Source organism: Populus euphratica, unplaced genomic scaffold (genome assembly GCF_000495115.2).
Source record: "Populus euphratica unplaced genomic scaffold, PopEup_1.0 scaffold773.1, whole genome shotgun sequence".
Taxonomy (NCBI): domain Eukaryota; kingdom Viridiplantae; phylum Streptophyta; class Magnoliopsida; order Malpighiales; family Salicaceae; genus Populus; species Populus euphratica.
In genome coordinates this window covers 26,197-44,950 of record NW_011500300.1, presented here as the reverse complement: position 1 = coordinate 44,950, position 18,754 = coordinate 26,197, and the positions used below count along the sequence as shown (strand labels likewise).

At 35.1% G+C, this 18,754-nt stretch overlaps 2 protein-coding genes across 4 annotated transcripts; both read left to right on the top strand.

The window, feature by feature from the left end:
* The first annotated feature begins 1,789 nt into the window (after positions 1 to 1,789).
* On the top strand, positions 1,790 to 7,929 carry FAS4 (RNA helicase family protein). The gene is made up of 10 exons (XM_011009507.1): positions 1,790 to 1,798; positions 1,884 to 1,955; positions 2,042 to 2,091; positions 2,196 to 2,256; positions 2,344 to 2,736; positions 3,122 to 3,367; positions 3,466 to 3,696; positions 4,472 to 4,585; positions 4,688 to 5,917; positions 6,420 to 7,929. Exons 1-10 carry the CDS (start codon positions 1,790 to 1,792, stop codon positions 7,623 to 7,625), a joined length of 3,612 nt encoding a protein of 1,203 aa, XP_011007809.1. The 3' UTR covers positions 7,626 to 7,929.
* Positions 7,930 to 12,167: 4,238 nt separating this feature from the next.
* On the top strand, positions 12,168 to 18,422 carry LOC105113341 (ethylene response sensor 1). 3 transcript variants are annotated; one of them, XR_839936.1, is made up of 7 exons: positions 12,168 to 12,611; positions 13,346 to 14,276; positions 15,815 to 16,183; positions 16,307 to 16,573; positions 16,908 to 17,035; positions 17,255 to 18,123; positions 18,154 to 18,422. XR_839936.1 is itself a non-coding variant. In XM_011009492.1 (6 exons), exons 2-6 carry the CDS (start codon positions 13,371 to 13,373, stop codon positions 17,493 to 17,495), a joined length of 1,911 nt encoding a protein of 636 aa, XP_011007794.1. In that variant the 5' UTR covers positions 12,168 to 12,601; positions 13,346 to 13,370; the 3' UTR covers positions 17,496 to 18,422. The 3 variants fall into 3 exon arrangements, 2 of the variants coding, with proteins under 2 accessions (XP_011007794.1, XP_011007792.1); XM_011009492.1 differs by having other exon boundaries at positions 12,168 to 12,601; positions 17,255 to 18,422; XM_011009490.1 differs by having other exon boundaries at positions 17,255 to 18,422.
* The last annotated feature ends 332 nt before the right edge of the window (positions 18,423 to 18,754 follow it).

Sequence of the window (18,754 nt, the reverse complement as noted above, 5' to 3'; positions counted from 1 at the left end):
TTTTAATTTAGTTTATTAGTATTAAATCTTTTTGCTATTTACTTATCACACTTTCATGACATGAATCCCAGGTTTGACATGTTAACCTGATTTGGTAAGTTAATCCAATTAATTCTGATTTTTTTTCTCATTAGTTTTTTTTTCTGTTGGTTTTTTTTTAATCAATCTATTTAATTATTACATCTTTATGACACAACCTTGTAGCCAGACCTAAATCTAATGTTATTAGGTCTGGTATTGCAGCCAAATTCAGTTAAATTTGTGTCATGCAAGTTTAATGCTATTATTAATATTATAAATATTAATCTTAAATCAATCAAACTCAAGACTCTTATATATAGTTTTGTAAAAAAATCTAATATTTTTAAATTTTATTTTTTTTAAATATACTTTATGTAAAATAAATTGATTCACGACATCAAAGGGGTCATGTAACAAGTATTAAATTATTTTGAGTTAATCATTGTTAATTATTGAAAAAAGAAAACTTGAATGATCAAAATAAAATAAATTCACCGGTGGAAGTACAAAATAAAATGTTAGCGCGTGAAAAGCGGCGCGGGGAGTGCATCTTATAATATAATTATAATAGTAATTATATTAAAAACCTTCAAACTCTGACTCCGCTAGGGTTTGCTACTGTGGTGAAAGGCATATTGGAGTGGCAACCAGTGCAACCACCTTACGAATCCCGCTCTGTCTCGTCGGGAAAAATCAGCCTCCGCCTTATAGGCGTCATCAAGGTTCATGGATCTCATCAGCTAACGATAACCTACACATTTCACATCCCGAGGATTAATTTGAGCTGATAACTATTTTTTTTTTTTAATGCGAGTGCAGATAAAAATCATCCCAACTTCAATCACTTTTACAGAAAAAACGACGTAAAGTCTTAAACCAACCCTCCCTGGCTGGTATCTCCTTCTCTCCCTGCTCGTTTCTTTTTCTTTCTTTTTTTGCTTTGATGATGGAGATTGATTCCCATTAGAGTAAAGCAAGTGGTGAAAAAAAGGGGGTGGGGGGTTGCTGTTTCTAGGTTTTGTTTATGCCTAAACCTTTAATTAGATTTTTAGACTGTCCAAACCTGAATTAAATCAAGCAACTGAACTTTTGATTATTTACTTTGTCTGTGATTGAGGTTTTAAGGTTGCCAAACAAGTAAACAGGCATTGTTTGAGGTTTTTGTTATGTGAAAGATCAAGAAACGGAACTAACGAGAAGCCTTGCGTCATCTGGTGGAGAGCTTTGTTTCATCGATAACTCTGAAGTCATTTCCTGAAGGCCCACATCTTCAGTTTCGTTTAACTATAGAGAGGCAATATGGAAGTACATTTGGAAAATTCATGGTAATGTACATCTTATCTGCCTTTATGTATGTTCTTTTGATTTCGTTGTGTTTTGTTTAGGAGAAGATCTAGGACAAGTTTTTTCTGTGTTTTTTTTTTCAATTGAATTTTAGTAGCAATATAGGAAAATAGAAATAAGAAAAAAATTCAAGGATTCTATTTGCTACGTATACTTGTTACTTGTACAAAACATGTTCACTTACAGGTTCTTAGCTAATTGTAATTTTTACATGCCATTTAAAGGAGTGGTCTTGATTCGACAATTTTTTGAGAAAGTATCAAGTCTAGCAAGTTTACAATATGTCCTTAAGTAGCCATGGGCTTGCAAATGTTTACCTTTGATTTTTTTTTTTTGCATAAAACGTGTTGCTTGCATATGTAGCGTGGAAGGTGATAGCAACGCATTGATCATGCCTGCAAAGAAAAGTAATAAAAGGAAAGGCATGAATCAGGTATGTAGCGCAGGTGAAATAGCTCTTTTGTTCTGCTATGCCCTTTCTTTTAAGAGGTTGAATGCCTGGAATTTTTGTCGCACAGGCGCAAGTGGCCAAGAAAAATAAAAACCCACAGTTAAGTAAATCTCAGAAAAGAAAATTGAAGAAGCTGGAGGTGTGTGCTTGCATTTAGCTTCTAGTGTACTCCAGTTCATTCTTGTGTTTTATGCGGGAGTTGATTTGCCTTTTTGTTTTTTGCAGGAGGAGAATGAGAGAACAGTGCTGTTATCAAAAAGCATAGAAACCCTGGAGTATGTTACCACTTTTACCTTTTGGATGATTGATTTATATTTTATGTTGCTTCTCCAGAAAGCATTAACAATGTTTGCAAACTACTCAATTATCTAACTTTCAGGAAATATAAGATCCCAGAGGATGCATTTTCTCTCCTGCAATCATCAAGAAATATAAGTCGGGTTTGTATCTTAGGATCTACTTGACTTTCTACATAAATGCAAAAGTCTGTTGGATGTTAGTTTGCTCATTGGCTTACCTTCATGTAGGTTGAAACTGTTAAAGAAAAACGTAGGATGGCAGTACAATTTTCCAAGGCTGGTTTAAGTCCCCAGGGTGACCAGCCTTTCAAGAGGAATCATGAAACTGCTTTTGAGATTGAAGCTGGGTTGGATGAGATCCAATCAAAGAAGGATATGAATGAGAAAGGCCATTTACAACCAATGGTCATAGGAAGAGAAGTTCAAAACCATGCATCTTTTTCACTGGTGTATCACGATCCAGTTAGCGGTAATGAGCTTGGCTTAAATGGCAGATCTGTTTTTGCATTCTCTGCTGAAGAAGTGGCCATTGAGGATAATTGTACACCTACACTGGAAGTTCCTAAAAAATCTTCAGAGACTTCGAGTGATCGTGATGCTAGAAAAACTTCCAGTTTAATGGTATGTTACCGGCTCAGATTACAAGTCATGATACATAATCTTCTTTTGCGCTATATATGTCATATACTGTTTATAATTCAGATTATATGAGACTAGAATTCTGTTTGGATATTTATTCTTACTTTTTGACAAGGCTGCCAAAAGAAGTTGAATTGACCAACTGCTGACTTACAACTTGCAATTTATGCATTATGTATTGTACATGGTTAGCATGGAAGATTGAAGAGGCAATTGATGTAACTTAGTAGATTATTAACTATTTTTGACTCAATACCATATGTATTATATGTGAGTGAGAATGGTGAAATTACATGTGCATGTTGGTATATTGTGGTAACTGCTCTACTGTTGACTAACTGGAGAGTGGGGCATTTGCATGGAGCAGGGTAAATTAGATGAGAACTCAACTGTAGATTTAGGAAAGGCTAGCAATTTCCCAGATTTTCCATTGCCAAGACCTCCTACTACCCCAACAGTGGTGCATGTATCAAGGCCAGATGAGGTGGAGAAGAAACGGAAGGATCTTCCAATTATTATGATGGAACAGGAGATAATGGAAGCTATAAATGAACATTCCACTGTTATTATCTGTGGAGAAACTGGGTGTGGTAAAACCACTCAAGTTCCTCAGGTGGGTTTCTTCTAGGCATTATATTTGTTAGCTACTGCCAACTCAAACAATTCGGTTCAAGAACCATCTAATTTTGGTTCTTCGGTGTAATCTTTCAGTTTCTTTATGAAGCAGGTTATGGTTCAAACCATTCTGTTGTTAGAAATGGTGTTATTGGTGTTACTCAACCACGACGCATTGCTGTCCTTGCCACTGCTAGACGGGTTGCATTTGAACTTGGTCTTCATCTTGGTAAAGAGGTTGGATTCCAAGTTAGGCATGACAAGAGAATCGGAGACAATTGTTCAATCAAGTTTATGACTGATGGAATATTACTGCGAGAAGTTCAGGTTTGGATTCAGCTGATTTTACATGCATCTTATTTGTGAGTGTTTTGAAGAATGGTACATCAATGATTATATGTGAAAAGTTTTAGTATGTGGTTTTTCAACTGTCAGATGATGTTTACAATTCTTATATTTGATCTTCCTATAGAGTTTTTTCTTTTTTTGTGGGAGCTTCATAGGTGTTTCTTCATGTCAGATTCTTGCTTGGTTGCCTGAATCTACATTTTTGGATTGTGAATTTGAATCTATTGGTACTGACCCCAAAAAGGCAATCGAAAAGAATAAGCCAAAGGCACACTTGTTATTGAACGACCACTAATTTTGCTTGTGTCGTCTTTATAGCTGACCCATTTGTCAAACTTTTTAGTTCTGTCTGTAGAATTATATATTCTGAATGTTGTTTGTGGAAATTATGTTTTCTTGGAATGTACTACCATTGAGGATCCAAATTTCAAATTTTTTTCATGTGTTATTTTCTGAAACTTTTTCCTGGAAATTTAAAGTCCTATTAGTTATATCTCCTGCGGGATCCTTTCTGGTATTGTTTGCTATGTCATGTATACGGAGCTAACTCTGCTGGTGGGACCCATGTAAAAAAGATATTTTGTCTGGAATTAATGGTTTTTTACGCTCATGTTAACTCTTCTTCTGCTGTTCAATAAAATCTTTTATGGTGCAGACTGATATGGACCCATGTAAAAAAGATAGTCTGGAGAAATGGATTAGCATGCTCATGTTAACTCTTCTTCTGCTGTTCAATAATTTTTTTATGTTGCAGACTGATATTTTATTGAAGCGTTACTCTGTGATAATTCTGGATGAGGCTCATGAGAGAAGTGTGAATACAGACATTCTTATTGGAATGCTCTCTCGTGTAATTCAACTCCGCCAGGTAATTTTGATACACTTTCCCACTTTCAGCTGTAAAACATTGTTTATGGATCTTCTTCCTTCTCACCTATCTTTAACATATACAATCCTTTGCATATGGCAGAAGAAATATGAGCAGCAGCAAAAAATGGTGCTTTCTGGTCAAAGTCTAAGTCCTGAAAATATGATATTTCCACTAAAACTTGTTCTAATGAGTGCCACCTTGCGAGTGGAGGACTTCATTTCTGAAAGAAGGTTATTTCATGATCCTCCTCCAGTTATAAACGTTCCTACCAGGCAATTTGAAGTGACAGTGCATTTCTCGAAGAGAACTGAAACTGTGGATTATATTGGCCAGGCCTATAAGAAAGTCATGTCAATCCACAAGAGGCTGCCACAAGGAGGCATACTTGTCTTTGTCACAGGACAGAGAGAAGTAGAGTACCTGTGTCAGAAGTTACGCAAAGCTTCAACAGAGTTGATTGCTAATACTGCTAAAGGGCGTGTAGGGGATAAGGTCCCAGCAATGTCTGAAATGGTTTCCATTGAAGGTGTTAACATGAAGGATATTGATGAGGCATTTGAGATTCAGGGTAATTCGATTGACCAGCAAACTGAGAGGTTTGGCTCTCATGATGAAGATGTGCCAGATTCTGCTGAGGATGAATCGGATGTCTCTTATGATTCAGGATCAGAGAGTGAAGTAGAAATTGTTGGTGATGAGGTGGATATAGAGGATTCAAAAACATCTGAAAATGATGTTGTGGGTGTTCTGCGAGAGAAAAGTAGCCTTGCTGCATTGAAGTCTGCTTTTGAAGCTTTGGCTGGAGATAATGCATCAGAATGTAAATCAGAGGGAAAACAAATTCCTTCTATGCCAGAAGAGTGCCCAGAACAATACAAAAATAGCATGGAGAAGAAAACAGTAGGAGATAAGGGTCTTTTTACTAGTGCTCTGCGTGTTATGCCTCTTTATGCCATGCTTCCTGCAGTGGCACAGCTCCATGTATTTGATGAGGTCAATGAAGGGGAGCGGCTTGTTGTTGTTGCCACTAATGTTGCTGAAACTTCTTTAACCATCCCAGGGATAAAATATGTGGTTGATACTGGAAGAGAAAAGGTGAAGACCTACAACTCATCAAATGGCATGGAAGCATATGAAGTACAATGGATAAGTAAGGCTTCAGCTGATCAGCGCAAAGGAAGAGCAGGAAGAACAGGGCCTGGCCACTGTTACCGTCTTTATTCATCTGCTGTCTATAATAACATACTTCCTGACTTCTCTTGTGCTGAAATATCTAAAGTACCTGTTGATAGCATTGTTCTTGTCCTGAAATCCATGCATATCGACAAGGTGTGTTTTCTTCTATGTTATGGTTCTTTTATTACCTGCAAAATCTTTTCCTTTCTTTTTTCCTGTTTAATGCAGCAGACTTTACAATGGCATTTTTCATGCACGAAGGATTTAAACTTACATAATAGAAGATCATATAGGATTTTTTTAATCAATACTATAACCAATTAGCTTTTCATGTTTTATGTTTGTGGTGGGGGTGAGGTTTGTTCTTATCATATGCTGTTTTCCAAGAATCCAAAAATCTAATGAGGCACATTAAATTATCTGATTGGGGTTGGATATGCCTATATGGATTAAGTATCTTGTAGTTGACCTGTCCCCGGAATGCATTTGCTGGCTGGCCATCCAGTTGCTAGTTGTTTTGCTGAGTTTGCTTGTATGCTGCCTGCTACATGGTTTTTGAAGTTATAATATTAGATACCAGTGGTTTAACTGGTCTAGAGGAATTTTTTCTAACCAATTCCTTTACTTAGTCTCTCTGCTTTGTTTTGTATTCCAGGTAGAAAAGTTCCCATTTCCAACTCCTCCAGAGGCTGCTGCCTTAGTAGAAGCAGAACGTTGCTTGAAGACCTTGGAAGCTCTTGATAATACAGGAAGGCTGACATCCCTAGGGAAGGCCATGGCTTGCTATCCCATGAGTCCTCGTCACTCTCGAATGCTTCTTACAGCTATCCAAATTACGAGGAAAATGAAGGATCATGATACAGCAAATCTGGTTCTAGGATATGCAGTTGCAACAGCTGCAGCATTGAGCTTTTCCAATACTTTTCTTAAGCATTTTGAAGGAAGTCATACTGACAGCAATGGCTCAGAACAGGATGGAAGATCTAGTAGCCTAGGAAGCAATACAATTTTAGACAAGAAAGAAAAAATAAAGAAAAAGAAACTCAGAGAAACAGCTAAATTATCCCGCGCTCGATTTTCCAATTCTACTAGTGATACATTGACTGTAGCTTATGCCTTGCATTGTTTTGAACTTTCTACAAGCCCGGTGGAATTCTGCCATGAAAATGCCTTGCACCTTAAAACCATGGAAGAAATGTCAAAGCTTAGAAGGCAGCTTCTTCAACTGGTCTTTAATCATCATGTTCACGAGCTAGAGCAGGGTTTCTCTTGGATCCATGGGACCGTGGAGGATGTAGAACAAGCTTGGAGGGTTTTGTCCAGTAAGAGGTCTATTTTATTGAATGTGGAAGATATCTTAGGCCAAGCTATCTGTGCTGGCTGGGTTGATAGGGTTGCAAAACGCATCAGAGGAAATTCAGGCTCCTTGGAAGGAGACAGAAAAGCAAGTGCTGTTCGGTATCAAGCCTGCATGGTTAAGGAAACAGTATTCCTTCATCGGCGGTCCTCTCTTTCTAATTCAGCACCTGAGTTTTTGGTGTACAGTGAATTGCTTCATACAAAGCGGCCTTACATGCATGGGGCCACAAGCATTAAACCAGACTGGCTTGCCAAGTATGGTGGGTCTTTGTGCAGTTTTTCAACTGTAGAAGACCGGAAACCTGAATATGATCCTCAAACTGACCAATTATATCGTTGGGTCATTCCAAACTTTGGGCCACATCTATGGCAACTTCCAGCACAAAGTATGCCAATTAGCAGTGATGAGGATCGACTCAAGGTATGTGCAAAGTTTCCAGAACTAATCCACTCATTGAAGCAGATAAAGCGGGGAGTCAAGGATCAAAAGTCGAAAGGTTAGATAAAATAAAAAATGTGCCAGTTGCTTTAGCTTTCTCAGAATGTGACTATAATCGCATGAGATTGGTTTTATTCCTTTTTGATCGTACATGAATGAAGAGAAGATCTAAATTTATACATTTTTTTAGGAAGGAAAAATGATTTGTTGGTCAGGATCGTGCGCAAAATATCGCTGCTCCTGTTATTACTTTTTATTCGTAACAATCACATGGCAGAACTGTGAATTGCTAACTGCCGCCAGCAGCCAAATTTTGATGTCTGTCTGTCTTTCTAGCAAGTAATGAAAGAATAGTGATTCCTGCTAATTGGTTCCATTGTCAGTGTTTTTAGCTTGGCAACCATAGTAGCTGTGGTAACAATGGGGTTAGTATACTCTGTTGGATATTTCTTCTCGCTGCTCATACCGTGTGTATAACACTCTCTGTAGCACACATGTATATTGCTGTAAGTGGAGAAATCAGGAAGTTGATACGATGCTTGTATTTAATCGCACGTAGTAGTTGAGGGCAGGGGACCGCTGCTGCATCGGCCGGATGCAATGTATGCCTAATCTTTTCTTTATATTGAGGATGGAGATGGACACTCGGTTTATTGAATGTGGTCCCTCTGGATTTTCTCTAATGGGATGTCTTCAAATAGCAAAAAGATGAATTTCCTGTGCACTTGCTGTCTAAAGTAACAAACCTTTCTGCTACACGGTACCTTGCATTTCTTGGAAAGCAAAATGGATGTTTGAAGTCTGAAGAAAGATTCACGAATGTGTTGAAAATTCATTTGATTTTCCCTTCTTTACGGCAATTGGACTGGAGAAGGATTTGTATCCATTATAGGCATTACTGGCACTTGCGTTTGAAAGCTAATTGCGGACAAGGGTACAAGAGGACCTTCTTTTTCAAGCAAGTTTAACGGACGTGGCAATGTTAAAGATGAAAAATCAAGAATATATATGAATGCAGGGCCCCATTTTTGGAAAGAAAACCTCTCCATCCCTACAAGGAATGTCAGCTGCCAGATCTCGACCTAATTCTATGAATCTACTAAGATGGAGTGGTGGTCGGTATCTTATCACAATTTTGTCGCCCATTGATGATGACCATAAGCTCAGCCTATTGTGTTTTTTATTGTTTATTTTTTTTAAATACAATAAAATAATAATTTTTTATTTTTTTATTTTTTTTTTAATTTCCTCTCATCAAAAAAATTTTAAAATACTAAAAAAATATTAATTTAAATTAAAAAATAAATAAAAATTTAATTTTTTTAAAATATTTAAAAAAATATAAAAACAAATAGGTTTTAACCTAAAATCATGTATATTAGTAAAAAAATATAAAAACAAACAGGTTTTAACCTAAAATCATGTATATTAGTAGATGATGGTATATAACATGGATGATCCAGATTGTGAGATGATAAACGGAGATGATAACGGTTTAATTGAAAATTTAGCATATATTAATAATGTTTTTTATTTTTAAAAATTTATTTTAAATATTAGTACACTAAAACGATTCAAAATATATTAAATTTTAATTCAAAACATATTAAATTTTAATAATTTTTTTTTGATTTTTTTAGTAACACGATTTGTACCGCATTTCTAAGCAGACTTTAAATGGGTTTAAGTCGCACCATGCATGTTTTATGTGTTGTTTTTTTAATTTAAAGGGGGAAAATCACTTTTTTTTCTTAGCTATTTTGTGTTTTGGGAATTTTTTTATTTTTATTATTTAAAGTGATATTTTTATTTAATTTTATTTTTTTATATTGAGTTAATGATAAATTAGTTTTTATATTTTTTTATATGATAAATAAAAAATTAAATTCATCAAGGAGAGTTCATCCTCTTAGTTACACGTTTGACTAATTAATTAAATATTAATTAAAAAATCAGGTTAGGATTAATTTTACTTTTTTAATTTGATTCCTTCTCCACACAAAAAGTAAAATAAAAGAAAATTAAAACTCACTCCTCCTGAGGTATAATCCTTTATTTTTCGAACCAAATAAAGCATCAACCTCTTCTCCTGAAAACTTAGCTTTATCTTGTTGATGCCTCTGCCTCATTCGTGAGCCGCCAGAATGGGCAACAAAACATCTTTCACTATCTCCACTTGAGCGCGTGGGTGAGTGCTTTCACTCTCACTTTCCCACTTTCCATACAGGGAACATTCACGGTACCTGATCCAAATATATCTATTCTCCCAGCCTGGAATGGCCCGCATCCACACTTGCGAATTCAAACGTGTGGGGGTGATTATTGTTGAAAATATTTTTTTATTTAAAAATATATTAAAATAATATTTTTTATTTTAAAAAATTATTTTTAATATTAATGAATTAAAATGAATTCAAAAGATTAAAAAATATTAATTTAAATAAAAAATAAAATAATTTTTTTTATTTTTTTAAAATAATTTTAAAATACAAAAATAAATTATAATAATAGCTAAAACTACTCATTATTTCATCACAATAAAATGTTGAACTGTCTTTTATTTTTTTCTTTTTACTTTGATTTTTTAAGTTATTTTTTATTTTTTTATTTTTTAAGCTATTTCTTTTCATTATTTTTTTTAATGAATGTTTTTATGTTCATTTTTTTTTAATGTTAATTTTTTTTATTTAATTATTAAATTTTTATGATACAGGTTTTGGGTTTAACGGGTTAACCTAGATTTTTTTTTATTTTTCTTTTTAATTAATTTTTTCGAGTGGAATATATAGTGAAACGCTTAGCTATCTTTTTTTTTTTTGTCTTTTGTTTTGTTTTTTAAGCTTTTTTGTTTTCTTTGTTTTTTTAATGAATGTTTTTTTTTTGTTTTTTTTGTTAATATTAAATTGTTTTTTATTTAGTTATCAAACTTTCATTATACGAGTTCTGGGTTTGACGGGTTAACCTGAATTTTTTTCTAGTTTTTCTTTTTAATTAATTTTTTCGTTTGATTTAATTTGTTAATGTTAAATTTTTTCTATTTAGTTATCAAACTTTCATAATACAGTTTCTGGATTTGATAGGTTAACCCAGCTAATTCTGGGTTAACCTGTAATTTTTTTTCTTATTCAGTTATCAAACTTTTATGACACGAATCTCAAATTTGACGAGTTAACATGGTTTGAAGGGTTAACCTAATTAATTCAGATTTTTTTTCTTTTTCTTCGTTAATTTTTTTTTTCATGTAGGCTTTTCTTTTTTTCTTTGTCTTTTTTAAATTAATATTTTTTTTAGTATTTTTTTTCCTTTTCCTTTTCTTTTCCTTTTTATTTTTTTTTTAAATTTAGTTTGTTATTATTAAGTTTATTTCTATTTAGTTACCAAACTTTCATGACACAAATCCTAAGTTTGATAGATTAACCTGGTTTGACGGGTTAACTCAGTTAATTTAGATTTTTTTCTTTTTTTTTTTCATTAGTTTTTTTTTCTTGTAGGTTTTTTTTCCTTTATTTTTTTCTTTTTAATTAATCTTTTTTTTGTTCATTTTAGTTTATTAATGTTAATTTTTTTCTATTTAGTTATCACACTCTCATGATACGAATCTCAGGTTTGACGGGTTAACCTGATTTGGTGGGTTAACCCAATTGATTCAGATTTTTTTTCTTTATTGGTTTTTTTTCTTTCAATTTCATCTTTAAAAATTATAATTAACTATAATTAAAAGACATCAATATTTTTTCTTTCAATTTCATGACACGAATCCTATGTTTGATGGGTTAAATTAGTTGATTCATATTTTCTTTCAATTTCATCTTTTAATATCAATTTGATTAAAAATTAAATTTTATGATTTGTTTTGTTTACTAGTCATTAAATTACTGTGATCTCATGAGGGGATTTTACTGTACCATTCCTTGAAAAGCACTATTCATTGAAATAATGCTTTGCTTTATTATTTTTTCTTTTCAATTATTATTTTTTAATTTTATTCTATAATATTAATTTTTTTTCTTTTTAATTATTACACTTTTATAATAAGATCTTATAGCCAGAATCATATCAAATACTCTGAGTTTTGCAACTAAACTTATTTAAACTTGAATCATACAAGTTTAATATTATTATTAATATTATAAATATAACTTTAGATGAAAAGTAACAGACAAACCAAATATTTTTAGATATAACTTTATAAAAAACCTAATACTCTTGAATTTTAATTTTTTTAATATTTTTTATATAAAAAATTAAACCACAATATAGCATGCGACACGTTTCTAGTATATACTAAAACGGTTGAAAATGATGTCTTAGCAACTAATCCTAGAAGACGGCCAGGTCTCCTTTCTATTCCATTTAAAACTCGATAAAGATTTGTTTTTATGTTTTAAAAAATATTTTTTAAAAATATTTATTTTTTATTTAAAATTATTTTTTTTAATATTTTCACATAATTTTAATATATTAATATTAAAAATAATTTTTTAAAATAAAAAAAATATTATTTAAAAAAACTTTAAAAAATAATTATTATCAATTCTTTTTTTTTTTAAACCCACTGAAAGATGTTGATTTTTCTTAAAAATCCATTTTTGAAAGACCTCTTCAATTCCTTTTAATTAACACTGATTGGTACGTCCTTCTGATGACCTCGTTCTAGTTTCGCCCCGGATTGGAGAGATCCATGGGAAGGATTCTCACGTGCCACGGTGTCCTTGAGTTGGCGCTTTTTGTCTCCAATCTCCATGACGGTTTTAGGCGGCGGCTGCTCCTTTCCCTCCACTTTATTCTCTCTCTGCTCTAGAATTGGAAAAGGCTCCTCCCTTCTTTTCTCTCCATACACCACCACCACCACCACCACCACCACCACCGCCGCCGCCGCGACTCCTCCTCCTCCTCCTCCTCCTTTCGACGTCTCATAAAAAAAATGCGAGAGCGATCTTCCACTTTCACATTATGAAACTAAAAGGACGGCTTCGATCAAACCTCTACTGTAACTAACTGCAAGTTCCTGGCCATCCGTTTCTTCTTCCTCACGTCTGGCGAGCATTGGTGATTATTTTATTTTATATTTTTCTTTTGGATGGTTTAATCTTCTTGGCTTTATGCGTAACCATCTAGCATGCTCATCAATAATAATTGAAAAAAAACCATGACTAGCTTTGATAATACGCATCTTTTGATTTTTATACTCCTTTACTTTCCTCGAACAAAAAAAGAAAAAGAGCCTAGTCGAAGTTCAAAAGGTGTTGGTTGCTGCTCTGCTCATTTACAGTATAAAGATGGATTTTTACTTGTTTTTTCATGCCAACAACTGGGATTTGAATTCACTGCAGGACGGGTGAAGGCTCTTAAGGAAGAAATGACCTCCAATCTGTCCAAATCACCAAATTAATGCATTGCATCCTATATGCAATTAGTGCTGCTGCTAAATACTGTTTAGTTGATTGATGAAACGGACTGCAAATAATTTGTGGGATAAAATCTGGGGGGCCACAACAGTTAAGTTTGACCTTAATGTGATTGGATTGGTGGTTTTCTATTAGTTACAAAAAGAAAGATCTAAATTTATTTTATCTGAGAAGATGTGTCACCGTCTTGATTTAACTGGATTAGTATTTTCTTGCCCATACATATTTTGTAATGATTTAAGTGGCTTGGTTCTTGCTAATTTGGGCAACATCATTTTTCGGAGCAAAGAAGATGGGCTCATTTTGCTGTGTTAAATAGTCTGTACTAGGAGATGGTGTTATTATCGTGATGTTTTCTGTCTCTTTATTTTTTAGATTTACCTCGGTATTGATCGGAAGGATGGAGTCCTGTGACTGTATCGATATGCAATGGCCACATGAAGAACTTCTTGTTAGATATCAGTACATATCGGATGTTTTAATTGCCTTCGCATACTTCTCCATTCCCATCGAGCTTATATACTTTGTGCAAAAATCAGCATTCTTTCCGTACCGATGGGTGCTTATGCAGTTTGGTGCCTTCATTGTTCTTTGTGGAGCGACCCACTTTATAAATCTGTGGACGTTCTCGATGCATTCAAAAGCTGTTGCTGTGGTGATGACTGTTGCAAAAATTGCTTGCGCTATTGTATCATGTGCAACAGCTTTGATGCTTGTCCACATTATTCCTGATCTACTGAGTGTTAAAACCCGGGAATTATTTCTCAAGAACAAGGCTGAAGAACTTGATAGGGAGATGGGCCTTATTCTCACACAGGAAGAAACTGGAAGGCATGTTAGAATGCTGACTCATGAAATTAGAAGCACACTTGACAGACATACTATATTGAAAACCACTCTTGTTGAGCTGGGTAGGACCTTAGGCCTCGAGGAATGTGCGTTGTGGATGCCTTCAAGAACTGGTTTGAATCTGCAACTTTCTCACACCCTGAACTACCAAATACAAGTGGGATCTTCTGTACCTATAAACCTTCCTATAGTCAACGAAGTCTTCAGCAGTGCTCATGCAGTGCGTATACCATATAACTGCCCACTGGCTAGGATCAGGCCCCTTTTTGGTAGGTACCTGCCACCCGAGGTTGTTGCTGTTCGTGTACCTCTTCTACATCTGTCAAATTTCCAAATTAATGATTGGCCTGAACTCTCTGCAAAAAGCTATGCTGTCATGGTTTTGATTCTACCAACAGAAAGTGCTAGAAAGTGGCGAGAACATGAATTGGAACTTGTTGAAGTTGTTGCAGACCAGGTATATTTATGATTTAATTGCTCTCTTCCTGCTTCTGTGTCGTAGAAATGTTGGAATGTTCTTATTTCGTTGTTCCAATACTCGTGCTGTATTTATTTTTTATTTTTTCTATTTCATGCATCTTGTTTGCATATAAGTTTATGAAAATGATGAAATAGCATGACCAGTGAAAAAGCTAGCATATAAAAATTCACATGGAGGCTTATCTATTATACACAAGGGATTGAAAATTTGCCTAGGCATGGGGTGTCTCATTGCTTAGTTTAATGTTTTGGTTTAGGCATTTTATCTTGGAATGTGTAGTTCAGTCGTGCTTCTTTGGTGTATATGTCCAATGAATAAGCTGCCTTCATTACTGCATATATATATGAATGATTGGATTTTATAGATAAAAATTCTGCACATATTCATTCATAAATGCGTTATATGCTGCAATAAAAAAAATAAAAAAAACCAATTGTTGGGGCTTCGGATTCCCTCATCCGCGCCTGCTACCTAACTGCTGTAATATACTGTTATGTTGACCTTTGTTGTCAAGGGGCACTTGCCTAGGCACTTCAGGCAAGGTGAGGCCCCAAACACCTTTATAAGCCTCAGGTGTTGGATTTCAATGAGGTGCTGCCTAGGTGAGCGGCTTGTGAGTGGGTGCAAGGCGCTAAGGCTAGTGCTTGCATGAAGTTCTTCCTTTTCTGTTGGATTTTTCTTTTACTTTACCACAAGAAACAACTTAGGGGTATTTCTGTAAAAAACAAAGATTAGGGTAAAGAAATTAAAAAAAATCATGAAAGAGGGAGACAAACAGACAATGAAGGACACTTAGAAGAGAAACACTAACCACACTCTCTTTTTTCAATAGTGGGAGTGAAAGAACAACACCTTTATAGTTAATACTTTAATTTTTCTAAACAAGTGCAATATAGTTTGAGAGATGAGGATTTCAATTGTATTTATGAAATGGAGGATATGAAGGATTCAAGTGAGGGAGAGGAAAGCATGGATGGAGATTTTTTGAAGACTAATGAATAATGATGATGATACTTAATTTTTTTTTTAATCTACTTGGTTACTTATTACTTTAAATTATCTTATTTTGTTTTAAGGGTGAAAAATATAACTTTATATGGCCATGTTATGGTATGTTATATTTTCCTTTCATTTTCTAATGATCTAATCTTAATTGGGAAGATAAATATTTTAGATTTATATAATATAATATAATATATATTTTTTAATTTATAACATATCGCCTTGGTTCATTCGGGCTAGCAGCTAGCGCCTCAGGCATTTTACAGGCTTGGCACCTTTTAGTGCCTTTTGCCTCTGACAACACTGATGCTGACCACTATCGGAATGATCAACATCACAATTGTCTGTTTTCGTAGTCATGTTTGATATTAGGCATTGCCTCATTATACCTTACATATGGTTCCTTGCATCAGATGTTCATAAGCAATACAATTTATGTGCCATAGTTTGAAACTTAAACTACTACTCTAAGCATGTTGTTCAGTGTTGAAATCCTTTTTGACATTCATCAGGTAGCAGTTGCTCTTTCGCATGCTGCTATTCTTGAAGAGTCTATGCGGGCACGTGATCAGCTCATGGAGCAGAATGTTGCTTTAAAATCAGCTCGTCGAGAAGCAGAAATGGCCATACATGCTCGGAATGATTTCCTTGCTGTCATGAACCATGAGATGAGGACACCAATGCATGCAATTATTGCATTGTCTTCACTTCTTTTAGAGACTGGACTAACTACTGAACAAAGAGCAATGATTGAGACAGTATTGAAGAGTAGTAACCTCTTGGCAGTACTTACTAATGATGTGCTAGATCTTTCAAGACTTGAAGATGGAAGCTTAGACTTAGACCTTAAGACATTTAATCTTCATGAGCAATTCAGAGAGGTGACTACCCTAATTTTCTACTTTCATCATGCACTAATGGAATTCAATACAAGTTGGCACTGTGGCACTTCCATAGAGGCATTGTGGTAACACTATTTGTTTTTTTTTCTTCTGTAAATGCAGGTTGTTGGTTTGATAAAGCCCATTGCATCTGTTAAAAAGTTATCTATGACTTTAAGTATGGCCCCAGATTTGCCTGCATGTGCAGTTGGTGATGAGAAACGGCTGACACAAACTATTCTGAATGTTGTGGGCAATGCTGTCAAGTTCACAAAGGAGGGTTATGTGTCTATTGTAGTTTCTGTTGCAAAACCAGATTCTTTGAGAGACTGGCGGCCTCCTGAATTCTACCCGATGACGAGTGATGGCCACTTCTATCTACGTGTGCAGGTTGTTGACCAGTACATTTAGGTTTTGCTCAAATAATTATAGAACAGTGTTCCATTGGTGTTAATAATAGATAGCTAACTCTTTTAAGGTTAAAGGCAGCATCTCTTGGTATCTAATAGACATGCAGTTTTGGCAGTTCAGGACAACTTTTTGGATTCTAGTATTTCAGATTGCTATACTGTCTAACATGATTAGCTTGTACAAAATCTCACGGCCATCATCCATTCCTAAATTGGATATTAATCAATGCAGCATTTTGTGCTTGCATCATCCTTGTAGGTTATTTGGAATATGATCTGCTATGTTGTTAACCTTATCATGTTGGTTGTGACAGGTTAAGGATTCTGGCTGTGGTGTTCTCCCACAAGATGTCCCACACCTTTTTACTAAATTTGCTCAGCCACATAGTGGATCTAGTCGAAGTAATGGTGGTGCAGGACTTGGGCTTGCCATCTGCAAACGGTAGAGCTAAAAACTTTCCATTCCATTGCATTGCAAAGTTTCTAGAAATTGTGAGATCATTCCTTTCGAGCACTGTCCCATCATCTAGCAAATTAATGGCAAAAATAGTTACTGTTAGATCTAACTTGGAAGCTACCATATAAATCTCTGCTTTCTTATTTGTTTTCTTGTTCTATGGTTTCTTTACTTGCTCTCCTTTTCTTAAATTATGGGAATCAGATTTGTAACTCTCATGAAGGGCCATATATGGATAGAAAGTGAAGGCCTTGACAAAGGTACAGTGACTACTTTCATTGTCAAACTTGGACTCTGCAACAATCCAGATGATCCATCTGTACACCAAGCTGCATCAAGAGGGCGAGCAAATCATGGAAGTGGAGATCTCATTGGACCCAAGCCTCTGTTCAGAGATTTTGATGGGGTTGCTTCTTCCAATCCACGTTATCAAAGAAGTCTGTAGATACCTATAGAAGCGGATAGGTATTAAGAAACAAAGCTGATTGGCAATATGTAAATGTTCTTTGTGATATGGTTTGGGGGCTAATAGCAAATGAAGGTATTGATGAGTAACCTGGGAGGCCTGAATGTGATAATATCAGGCTAATATGCAACCAACGAAAAGGGCGCTGGTTATATATTAGTACATCCTCCAAATCACTCCATAGTTAGTTGTATTTGGCTGTGATTTCTGACAATAAAAAAGTTTTTGAGGTCATATGTCATTGATTCATGGTTTATGCAGTAGCTCGCTGGAGGAAATGACCCGCCCGCCCATGTGCTGGCATTGCATTTTCTCATAGCTTTTGTAGATATGTTCTGTGTTACGTTATTCTGTTTCTCGATTCCCCGTGGAATTTCAGGGGCATGGGACTGCAGGTGGCTGCTGGAGATGGTAGAAGGGATCCATTTGGGAGTTTTGAATACCATCGAAAAGACAAGGAATTTCCTACCCCTGGCGTGTCTAATGCCATTTGGCCATCAGCCTTGTAGTTGAATTGAATCCCTGTCAGCTGCCTTGCAAGAATCCGAAAGGAGTGATTGCAATTGTTGGTCCTCAAAGGATGGCATTCACGAAAAGAGTGAAAAAGGTGGCTCTGTGGTGGATAGCATTTGTGAAGGAGGTGGTCTGCCATGCCACTTGGAGTTACAAGGAAAGGAGTTCAGTATGGCCTGCTCATTTCGACGGATGGAGGACACCCAGAGTCACTTCTTTACTGGTGATGTGGTCTCAGACAAGTTGAGCTTATGATACATTAGTTGGGCAGATGAGCTTTAATCTGCTCGTCACTGGTTAGCACAACTTTTTGTTGGTAGAATATACCCTTGGATATATAATAAATAAATATCATATGAAAATGACCCCAGAAAATAGAAATGGTATACTTTATCCCTTCAAGAAACCAGAGTCTGGATTATCTCTGCCTCCCTTTTTTCCCCGTCATCAAAGATGCTGCTCCAAATTCTATTTATTCAATCATACTAGAACAAATGTCTCTCATAACTTCAAATATTCAGAGATGAGGCTTAATCTTTATTGATACAAAATAGTCTAATAATATCTTTTAATGGAAAAATAAAATAAACTCAACAATGATGAGATAGAGTGCCATTCTTTCACATATATAAAAGGGTAATATTGGTAAATCTCATTTATAATCAAGGGTGACACGATGAAAAGATTGATGTCTTCTCTTAAGTGCAGGAGTGTCGAAGTAATAA